At 44.4% G+C, this 12141-nt stretch overlaps 1 protein-coding gene across 1 annotated transcript in view; it reads left to right on the forward strand.

Moving 5' to 3' along the window:
* The window catches only part of AKAP10 (A-kinase anchoring protein 10), a 50262-nt gene that overhangs the window by 21141 nt on the left and 16980 nt on the right, over nt 1–12141 (forward strand). The window contains exons 5-9 of the mRNA XM_066599474.1: nt 3109–3207; nt 4677–4761; nt 7368–7491; nt 8698–8834; nt 10653–10797. Coding sequence (XP_066455571.1) covers nt 3109–3207; nt 4677–4761; nt 7368–7491; nt 8698–8834; nt 10653–10797 — 590 coding nt within the window. The remainder of the gene's footprint in view (nt 1–3108; nt 3208–4676; nt 4762–7367; nt 7492–8697; nt 8835–10652; nt 10798–12141) is intronic.

The following is a 12141-nucleotide window of genomic DNA, read 5'->3' on the forward strand; positions in this document are numbered from 1 at the left end:
ACCTGATCGCCCGGCCTAGTTAGTGCATCATAATAGACAGCACTGGAAGTGGCCTAGCTGCTGCCTTCCCTCACATTGAACTCCTACTACACTTCCGCAGCCGACCCCGGTGTCGAAGGTGTAATAGCTGCTTCAGCTGCCATTGATTCCAGTGGAAGTGAAGGCTAATTCTGGTACAGTCTACTATGCCAGTTGGACCATCAGGCGATCACCAGGGATGCCATGTAGCGGGTTCCTGGCAATTAACTATTGATGACCTATTCTCACGATTCTCAATTTTTGCCTGGAAAGCCCCTCTCTAAGTTGTGTATCCAGAAATGAGTTGATATTGCCTCAATGTATATCGCTCTGACAGTAGTCATATTGCAGGTTGGCAAGGGGTATATGTAAATGGGCACGGACTCTTGTATGCTGACAAAGAACCATACATAGTGTGAGATTGTGTAAGAAGACACCCATGGGCCGGCAGCCATAAGGCTCATTCACGTGGCTTTATGCGTATAACACTGCCTGTATTGCACAGTGTTCTACCGCGCTGTGAGCAGGGTATCCGGAGAGTATGGCTGTACGCGCGAAATATCGGGTAAAATAGAACATACTGCATTCTTTTTCATGCGTCTACTATATGAAATAAAAAATGTAAAAACTATGTATTTGAATTGCTGCGATGTACGGCGTATTATATGCATGTAATACGCAGTTCAAGTACGTTTTGTGAATGAGCCCTTACTGATCGGATTGGCTGGATCTGGCTTTGTATACGAAATAAGTAAATGGTACCTACGTAAGATACCTTTATCGGTGGTGGTCCAACCTCTGAGACCCCCATTGATTATGAGAATGGGGTCCAGTCGGTTGCTGAGTGAATGCAGCGGAGTTTGCCCGGGCGCACCGTTGCTTGATTCGCTTCAGTGACCGGGTCGGAGCTTGCAGAGTTCAAGTGCTTTGTTAATCTCCGGTGCCGTCATTGAAGTGAATGGAGCGGCGGCGCACCTGCGAGACCTTGGCTGCATTCACTTGGGGAACGATCGGACCCCCTTTCTTTGGGATTGGTGGTTGTCTCAGTGGTCATACTCCCACCAATCGTAAAGTTATCCTCTATCCCGTGGATAGGGAATAACTTTATAACTTAGCCCGACCCGCTATAATGCAATTGGGAGAGGAAGCTTGAAAGAAAAATTAAGAAGAAATTTTTGAAGACTTTTCTATGTAAAGTTGTTTACAATTCCAGGAACAGGCAGTCTCACATCTCGGCTTTTCCCCCTTGTGACATCTGGAGGCTTTTTATATCCATGGTCTGTTTTTGCTCCTAAAATAACTCACAAGTCTCCAAAATGTGTGATTGTTTATTTTTTTATCTTCTCTTTCTCCGGAGAACTTAAAGGCGCTGCTCTTGAATTTGACATCCCCATTGTAAATAGAAGCTGACCCGACTTCTCTAACTTATCACCGGTAGAAGACACAACTGCCTGTTCATTTTTCCAGCATGTAATATTACATGGCCACTATTCACATGAATGCCCGACCGTGGGGTTAACGGTGTGCTGGATCCTAAATGGTACCTGTAAATGCTATAACTCGTCCTGCAGCCTCCCCGCTGTGAGACAGCAATACTAGCTCACTTGCAGGTGCACGGGAGCTAGTATGTGCGGGGACGAGTGTCGGGCATCATTTGCCCGACACTTGTCCTGTCTAAATTGGCCTTTAAGGCCCTTTTACACAGCACGAGTGTTGGGTAAACTATGCCAGAAACTTGTCCCCGTGTATACTCTCCCGTGCTGTTAAACAGGAGCGAGGGTCGTTCAGTTTCTGCATGCTTTTACACGAGATGATTATCGTTCAAAACCCTGCGGGAGCGTGGAGTTTTGAACAACCAGAACGATAATCGTCCCGTATAAAAAGGCCTTTATGTTCTGTATTTTTTTTTTCCCCCTGTACAGGCTGTATACCTGATTCTTCGTCCTCTTTGTACTGCTGGGAGGAGCGGCTGCTGTGACGTAGTCTATAGACTCTACACAGAGAACTGAAGAGATCCTGCTTTATAACTGTTACATACACAGCAGATATCTCGGCATTAGCTCCAGAATTCAGGGTCTGTCCCCCCTCCAACCACCCCCTTTCTACAAACAGTTCAATAGACTCTATTGGGTATTCTGGGCACAGAATAACATTTTAACCCTTTCCAATCCACTGTCTGACCTCTGAAGACATTATGATTTAAGGCTGTACAGCTTCGATGTTGGAAGGCATCCGTCGGGGTTCTCTTACTGTATATTGCCAGCCTCTCTGCTGTTGGAGCCTATCCAACGTGTCACCTCATGCAGTACTGGCTTTAGCCAGCAGATAGCGCTGTTGTATAACAGCAGAAAAAGAGTAAGCCCCCCTAGGAAAACCAGAATACAAATTGGATTGGAAAGGGTTAAAATCTAGTGTACTTCACCACAAGAAGTCATTTTATAATTGGTTCGCTGTACCTGGTCTAGCTGCTTTCTTCATCTTCTATCTGTGACATGACCTTCCTCTGACGTCTTGTCCACATGTCCTACACTCTCCCCTGCCCACAGCCTCCAACATCCTGTGAGCAGTGCATGATGGGAGGACAGAACTAGAAGCTCGTGTGCAGATCAGAGTGCTGGAAGCTCCTGTCTGTCTGCTTCAGCAGCACTAAGTGGGAGGGAGGTTGGTGCTAGTAAGTTGCAGGACCCGTGAGCTGTGGGCGGAGCTACAGCGCTGCCCGGGAGATAAGCTCTATGCATGCTGGAAGTTATAGGCAACAGTCTGTGGCAGTGATGCATGTAAGCACAGTGGCGGATACGAAGAAGGGGTCCAGAGCGGCAGATAAAATGTCCAGTTTACCGCTACTCGGCCATACCTCCTAGATTTCAGCGTTTTCAGAATTTTCATTTTGGGCCCGCTTTAACCACTTTAATGATTTATCCCTTGCCCTGTTGTCCCTTGTATTCCCTGTCAGTCATGTGAGGGCAGACAATGGGGTGAGGTTGACTGTTCTTGAGTGCCCGTATAAGGGGATACATTGTATGTAATGGCGTCGTTGAAGCTACATATCATCACTTTACGGCACGGTTGGTTGACTCTCTCTTATTGCAGGTATAGAACGGGACGCTGTAAACACTTTCACCAAATACATTTCTCCGGATGCTGCTAAACCTATACCCATCAGTGAGGAGATCAGGAGTGATATTGTAGGTAAGTCGCTTTCCATTTTATTCAATATTTTAGAAAAACCCATTGTACTACAATCTCAGCAAATTTCCCGCAAATTGATACTGCCCAGATATATATAAGGGAATAACTTCCATGGAATCTCCCCAAAAGGGTAGGCCTACACATAATATGCCATAGATGTCTGATACAAGTCCCACCTCTGGGACCCATACCTATGGCTAAAATAGAGATCACCCAACCTCATCCCGGGTCTCCTCCATGGCCAGGGTTACAAAAATAGCCAACCTTACTGTGCTACAGTTTCTTTAGCTCCCATTAAACTAAATAGACATTACGAAAATAGCATAGAACAGCAATTCAGCTGTTTACTTACAGGGGTCTTACACTGAAAATACTATTGATGATCTATGCTCAGGATAGGCAATCAATAGTTGATCACCCAGAATCCACCACTCAGTACCCCAGTTGATCGGATGCCCGCTAACACTGCCGGTATATACTGGGGTCTGAGCGGAAGCCATTGTTCCCATCCCTGTATGGTGGACTGTGCTTGTAGCTGCAGTGTATCCCAGTGTCCAATCAGCTGATCAGCCTGGGTCCCGAGCGGTAGGTCCTGGCCAATCCACTATTGATGACCTATCCCAGGGGTAGGTCATCAATAGTATTTTCATGGAAAACCCCTTTTAATCCCAGTTGCGGCATTGGGTTGGTTATTCCCATATCAGCCATGATTGACCGGTATGGGAATACCCTTTTGAAGCGATTGTACCAAAAACTACTTATCACGTATCCCATGGATAGGCGATAAGTCTGATCGATGGTGTTCTCACCGCTGAGCCCCCCCCCCCCCCCCCCCAACCGATCCCAAGAACAAAGGGGATTTCTCCCCCTCTCCTCACTGTGGGCCTGCTGAAGCTCCCCTGCAGTGAGGAAGAGATTGGAGTGGCAGATGCACAGCGCTGGCCATTCGTTTTCTATGGGACTGCTGGAGATGGCGGGACAGTTGCACATAGCGGTTTCCCTGAGACCCTTTGAAATGAATTGAATAGCACCAAACATGCACGACCATCGCTCCATTCAATCTGACATCGCTGTGGGTGAGTGCAGTGACCCCGCCGGGCCGAGAAGAGGGGGAATGGGACTCCTGTTCTTGGGATTGGTGGAGGGGCTTAAGTAGTTTTTGGTACAGCCCCTTTAATGTTTGTGGAAACGGTCCCATTAGCTGCAGCGGCGTCGCAGTAAATCCCTGCAGCATCTTTTGAAGGTGACAATCTTTTGTGAATAAACTACGTCTGTCCGTCCGTCTGCTAAAAGGCCATAAAAAAAAATGGTGTTGCTGTTGTAAAGCAACAGACTTTAAGACTGCAGTGTGACAATCATGTGTTGGCCAGCTTTAAGGACGGGCCTGGAAGATTGTCTAAAATGCTAAATCCCAACTGGACGGCCTGTAATCTGTCATTCTATAACTGGTTGCATGTTGTTGTTTGCAGCAAAGATCTGCGGCGAGGACGGCCAGGTGGACCCCAACTGCTTCGTTAATGCACAGTCCATAGTATTTGATGCCATGGAACAAGAGTAAGTTACTGAGGGCTGGTATTAATAATGAAAAACTAGTAAAACGTCTGCTCTCTGGGTGATTTTCAGCTTGTGCAAAGCTGCTTAGCATCAAGTGGGTAAATCATTCATGCGTGAGCCATTCAGTTCCCTCTCTGTATTCGGTCACGTTTCACTGATCGTGCCCAAATAACCCCAGCGCACACTGGAGCAAATTGACTAATGGTCTACGGGAAAATAACGGGGAGGGGGGTCTGAGACCTGCGTACAGCGACCATGCAACGTGTTTCCAGTCTGATAGGAGTTACCCATGTCCTTTTGGATGCAAAAACCTTTTTCAGGGGGTTCTCTCATGGTAAAAAGGTTGGCAATCGATGGCTTAGGGGGTTTTTACATGGGTGTCATGGAGTCTGTTAAACCAATTTTAAATTGTAACAATCCTATTGGGTCTCGTTCAGATCAGCGTTGGAGGCTCAGTTATGGTTTCTACTAAACAAAAAAAAAAAATACGAATGAAGGCTGCTCGCAGTGCTATTTCATCCTGTAAAACGCTGGACGAAGGGTGGGAAACCAAACAGATCCTATTGTAGACATTGGTGTCCATTCAACGTTTGTTTCTGTCCTAAGATGGATTCATTCGGCCAGGGGGTGCGCACAGACGAAACCATAGCGTATATGTGAGCAAGCACGGATTCTGAGTGTGGAATTCCGCACAGAATCCACCCATGCCCGCAGCCATGGGACATTTTCTCACTTCTCCAGATCCAGCGCGGAAAATGGAACGTGCTGCAATCTTTGGGGGGTTTTTTTTGTTTTTTTTTTTAACTCTCCCACATTGGGAGGGGGAATCACGTCCTCATGCTTTAACCCCTTAAGGACCAAGCTGTTTTGTACCTTAAGGACCAGACACTTTTTAGGGATTTTACCCATGTGGCAGTTTTACTGCTCTATTTTTTTTAAAGCTTTTTCTTTAGCTACCAAAATGATTTTTGCTGTATTTTTTTTTGTGACATATAGGACTATTTTTTTTTTTTATATCTTTTACACTGACTTTTTTTCCCGCTTTTTTTTTTAGTTTTATTTTGGGCAAGAAGCTAAAAAACTTTTTTTTTTTAATTTATAATTTTTTTTTAAATTACTTTATTTTAGTGTAAATATAAAAGTATGGGAATGGGTTCCTCTTTATTTCGAACATTTTGATATATAGTATGTATGGTTTTGGTTTACAGGGCGCATACGGCGACGTTTTTTGTTGGCGTCTGCTTTGTGTTATTCTCTTTCTTATGTATGTATTGTTGTTTTATTCTGTTGTTTTGTTTTACTTATTTATGTAATTGTGTTTTTTACTATCTATGTCCCCCATGATGTCATACAAGACCTCTGGGGGACATTCGCATATTTTTCTTTATTTGACACTTTCCCACTGTAGCTGGGGCGTCCATAGGAGCCCTAGTTACCGGGGAAAGCAACCCCTGTGGTGACATTAGTCACCTGCAGAGCTGCCAGGGTCTAGTCTGACCCTCCAGCTCTGCAGTAGCAGGGAATCCCAGGAGGTCACATGACCCTCGAGGCTCCCGTAGTGAAAGTACATGTTACTTTCACTTTGCCCATACAGTGCTCATTGAGCACTGTATATCAAGGAAGCAGAAGGCAGGAAGGGTTAAAAACCCCTCCTGCCTTCTGCTCCGGGTTATCAGCTGTCACTAACAGCTGATAACCCATACCTGCCTCTGACTGATTGCAGAGCAGGAGACTTAAAGCACCGCCGTAATTTTACTATCGGTGGTGCTCTAAGCCCAGGACCAGCCGCCGTAAATTTACTGGGGCTGGTCCTAAACGGGTTAAATTGTTTTGCAAATGCTAATGCGTGCCTATGGGCGGTTTGATTTGCGAGTTCTGCAATTGAAATCCGCCCCTGGACATTGGGCCTAAGCAGTTAATTTTGTTGTGACACGCATGTTCCTACAATACAAACGTAGCCGAGCTGAATTTGTCCTGTGCAGTGCTTCGTCAGCGCATTTTTAGAACTATTTAAATAAGGGTGTATTATTATACCTGAAGATGCTATGTAGCGCCATAGGAAATGCATTTCATACACTTCAGGTGACTGCTGAATTCTCATTCTCCTGATACCGTGTTTTCCCAAAAATAAGACCAAAAGAGGCACCAGGTCTTCTTTTCGGGAGATGTCTTATTATACTTGCCTAGCTGGCTTAGTCCAGGTCGCTCCCGCTGCTTTCCAGAGCTCTAGTACGATTCCTGCAGTCATCGGCCGCCCACAGAAGATGACTTCTTGGTTACAAGCCTCATGAATCCCGCCTCCAGGAAGCGATCAGCTCTGATTGGTTCATCAATACAGCGCTTAATGAACCAATCACAGCTGTTGCATTGGTTCATCAAGCGCTGCATTGATTGGCTGAACGGCGCTCAAAGAACCAATCAAAGCAGCGCTTGATGAACCAAATCCTCCCAACGTATACTGCAGACGAAACGCTCCGGCGCAGTGTGCATATAATGTTAATAGCCTCATTGGCTATGACTGACGACTAGCCCTGCCTCATTTGTGTAAACTGTAGCAAGGGATAGTCTGGATTGTTAAGACTTCTTGTTTTGTTGCCATCTTACAGGCACTTTTCTGAATTCTTGCGGAGTCAGCATTTCTGTAAATACCAGATTGAGGTGCTGACCAGCGGAACAGTTTACCTGTCGGATATTTTGTTCTGTGAATCGGCCCTCTTTTATTTCTCAGAGGTAAGGTCACGGAAATCGTTACTTTTCATCCCAAGATTTGAAATTCTATTATGTATGAGAAAGAATTGTATCATCCCTGGACTCTGACTGCAGGTCCTCACATCTGCATGTACACTATTACATCTTTTATTACATTATTCTTCTCTTTCCTGTTATTACACATACTTCTCTAAAAGTGGTAAATAGGATAATACGCACAGCAAGTGACAAACCACTTTCTGTAAAATCTTTAGCACTTATTTAAAGGCCTACTACAGTTTTCACAAACAAATGTAGAACTTCTCCATATACATAGTGACCATTTTCAGTATCTTTGCAGTACAAAACGGCCATAGAAACATTTTTTGCATAAAAAAAGCAATACAAAAAGCTTAGTAAGTCCCTGGAGAAAAAGTGAGGCACTTAGCGATTTTCTGCATTGAGTTTTCCATTTCATGTATTTATAAAGCCTTATACTTGGTTTACAAGATCTCCTACATTCAAATTTCTGGTGGGAGGGTTCCCAGCTCTAATCAGTTGGGGTCTCTTATGACATTGCACAGGCTCCCCTTCCTCTCTGTTTCAGAGACTATGTTAGCATAACCATAACCACTCAGTGATCTAGATATCGCTCCTTTTATTTCATCCTCTGAGTAGCTGCTTGTGATTTCCACCTCCTTACTATTAGCACCTGGAATGAATTACAGCTCTCTGTAATAGTAGCTTTCTGTGCTCGCTGTCCACCTGATCTCCTCCACCATCCCCCAAGCACTGACATGCATCCCTCTGTAATAGATTTATTTGCTCTTATCTCCTCCTTCCGCCGACAGTCATACAGCCCTCAGCGGAAAGGTGGTAAATGCACATTCACAACAGGTGAGCAGGCTAGGGGAGGAGTCCGTTTTTGGTTTGTTTGTTTTTTTACAGGATTTGCAGGGCTTCCAATCTGCAACACCTTGGGAAACTATACAAGTTATAGAAACCAAAGCATCAGAAATTTTTAATGATAAACAATAACGAAAAGTCTTCATTTCCAAAAATACATTGAGTGCAACAGTGTACATAGCCTTTAAGAAATCTCAGGATCTCTGCTTGCTGTCATCTGACAGGAATCTACGTTTAGAAAAGGAAGAACATTTCCTGTTGCTAGCTATGTCTTAATATGTTTGCTAGAGTTACATGCAAACTATTTCAATGTTTTTCCTTTTATCTCCCTACTCTTAACAGTACATGGAGAAGGAAGATGCGGTGAATATATTACAGTTCTGGTTGGCTGCTGACAACTTCCAGTCTCAACTTGCAGCCAAGAATGGACAGTATGATGGACAGGAGGCACAGAACGATGCAATGATCCTCTATGATAAGTAAGAAGATCGCTCCCTGGAATCTTTAAGTCAGTTTAATTTTGGGTAGGGGAATAAAAAAAGTCAACGTTTGCATTTATGACTGGGGTTTTCCATCTATGCCGTAAGCAACTCATCAATGCAGGTGCAGCTCTCTTCATTCAAGTTAATGGGATTTTCTGGAATGGAGAGAGCCGTGCACGTTCCACCTCTGCACTCATGAAGTATCTGTCTCATTTTGCAAAGAAAGACTGCCCCCCCTCTTTTTTTTTTTTTGCAGATACAGCATTTTTTCAAAAATAAGCAAATAAGCCCTAGCTACACTACATGAAGAAAAAACAGCAATACTCACCTAGTGCTGGACTCCGCCGCCGCGGCAGGCTGCCTTGTCCTCTGTTGGCACGGCACTCTTTCACGATCATTCACAGCAATTCAGTGAATGACATCGCTGAATGGCTGTGATTGGTTCATTGAGCGCCGGCTCTGATCGGCTGAGTCAGCTGTGCTCGTGATCCAATCACAGTACACGTTTCCTGGAGGCAGGGTATTCAAAGCCCCGTCACCAGAAAGAGAGTGCTGTGTCAACGCTAAGGACACTGCAGCCTGCCACAGCGCCAGAGACCAATGCGAGGGACCCAGACGTCGCTGGCCAGGTGAATATAAGACACCGCCCTCCCCGAAAATAAGACACTGTGCCTCTTTTGGGGTGAACATTTATATAAGACAGTGTCTTATTTTCGGGGAAACTATGGTAGTTGGTGGTCCCAGCTCGAGGACGTTCACCTATAAGGGCATTTATGCCATCTTCCGTAGATAAGCTCAAAGTTAGTAAAACCTCAACACACTTTTGGATGCCATCATTGCATATCAACTTCTCTCTGCAGCTGAAGATGGACTCATGGACTTCTACAGACGTCAATGTCTCAGTCTTCAGCTGACCAGCCACAATGACTGCCAAAGGGGCACAGGGCTCAGGTGATCGCTAAAGCTCCTTTGTAAAGCACATCGACACAAAGGGACTAACCCAATTCTTAATTGATAGCCAGCACACATAACTTGTTTCGGGGGCACTGCCCCTTCTCCCACTATGTCTTCTTTTCTTGGCGTACAGGACATGATTATCCAATACCATCCCTGTACTCTATTGGCCATTTCTTAAGAAGGGGCTGTGTCCCTAAAACGCGTTATACGTGCTGGCTATCAATTAATGAAGAAGAATTGGGTTAATCTCTTCGCCTTTACATTACGGGGGTTACACCTGTAGTCCATTATTTTCTCCTTTGCATGAGGAAGTATTTCTTTGCCCCGTTAGTTATAGTGACGGTAATTGGGCTATTCTAGGAAAATGACTTGCTATCTGGATCACATTTTGAACCGGAGTCGCTCCACCCTTCTCTTCTCTTGGATGTCCCACGGATCCAAACTTTTGACTTGTTGCTCTTCTATGACAAAAATTATTTGAAAGTTCAGTTTTTCTTGGTTCCAAGCCGTTTGTAAGATTTTATTGATGCGGAGGGGTTTGGTTTTGATTTTAGTCCGTCAGAATTCTAAGTATCAAAATCTGCATAAAATGGAATTTATTGAGCTCAAACAAAAGTAAAACTGATTGTAAGAAAGAGCCTGTGTGCCCTGGTCATCAGATCTCTGGTTTAGCCGACACGCTCCTTGCCTCCTTAGCAGAATTTAGACATCGGATCACAAACTTCCATATTCTAGTTATTTATTTCTGCAGTTCTCTGAGCGTGGATTAGCTGGGCTTACCTTGTACAGCGCGGCTGACTGAACACTGCTATGTAGTAATGCATCGCTCACCACAATATCTATATCTGATGTTTTTAGGTATTTCTCCCTACAAGCAACACACCCGTTAGGCTTCGATGACTTCGTGCGGCTGGAAATTGAGTCCAACATTTGCCGGGAAGGGGGCCCACTCCCAAACTGCTTCACCACTCCATTACGGCAGGCTTGGACCACCATGGAGAAGGTGAGATCGTGGCATAGACAAGTATTCTGGTTTTGCTGACTGACGACATCAACAAAAAACTAGATTAAAAAATATATATATTTTTTTTAAATCATTTTGTTTTTTTATCACTTTTTTTCCTTGGTTATAGCCTGTACTCTAGTCCCTGTACGCCATAAGATGTTGTGGCTATATTACATCCTACTAATATACTACCCTGTTTCCCCCAAAATAAGCCCTAGCCTAACTTTCTGGGAGGCTTGAAATATAAGCCCAACCCTGAAAATGAGCCCTAGTTACATTACATTAGAAAAAAATGCATTATCTAGCAGGCTGAGTCTAGGTCCCTCCTGCTGTTCTGTAGAATTTCAGCCAGGTTCCTGCAGTCTTCAGCCGCTCGTACATCACTTCCTGGTTACGGGATTCATAAATCCCACCTCCAGGAAGTGATGGTTGTGATTCGTTCTTCGACCGAAGCTTAGCCAAATAATGCAGCACTGGATGAACTATTGCAATGACTGTGATTGGCCGCGGCTCAGCCAATTCATAAATCCTGCCTCTGCAATGCAATGGTTATTGATTAGCTGAGCAGCGGTCGAGGAATTAATCATAACCATCGCTACCTGGAGGCACAAGTTATGAATTTTCAGGGAAGATGTAAAGGTATAATCACACAGGTGGTAATGGCGCAGTAGTGAGTTCTCTCCTCATGAGTGTACCTACATTCAGTTCCTTGCCTGTGAACGTCAACTAAGCATGACTAGGACCAAAAGAACCGCGTTCTCATACAAGTGTGGGTCACAGAGATGTGACCCAATCAAATATTTGTGGTATTTCCTGTGGATAGATTAAAAAATGTACAAGTTGAGAATATCCCTTTAATGAGCCACTTTGGTGTCTTTCTTTTTCCCCTTCCATTCATTATATAGTTATTCTTTTTCTAAACTATGTAATACTAGCGGAGTTATATATATCTGAAACTTCCTGAAGTCCTTCTCCTCGGGTGGGCCATGTGATCTCATACTGACCAGCTGAGATTTGCTTGGCTTTCTGTTCTTTTGAAAAGCAGTTATTCAGTCAGCATAATTCTTGTGCGATGGACTCTACCAAACAAGCTCTTTTAGAGGGGGACACAAACTCCTATCACAATTACTGCTGATGATTAGAGGCTCCTGTCACACAGTTCTGAGGGAAATGACCGTTTATTCTCCTGACTGTATAATTTATGGTCTGTATCTTATTTAGGAGAATATAAAATCCAGATGGTAATGGCACTGTCCTCACAGCAGGCACAGATGGTACTAGCTCTAACTGATTATGTGATGTGCTGATGCGTTATGGGATGGATAGCACAGAATAGTGAAA

Source organism: Eleutherodactylus coqui, chromosome 4 (genome assembly GCF_035609145.1).
Source record: "Eleutherodactylus coqui strain aEleCoq1 chromosome 4, aEleCoq1.hap1, whole genome shotgun sequence".
Classification (NCBI taxonomy): domain Eukaryota; kingdom Metazoa; phylum Chordata; class Amphibia; order Anura; family Eleutherodactylidae; genus Eleutherodactylus; species Eleutherodactylus coqui.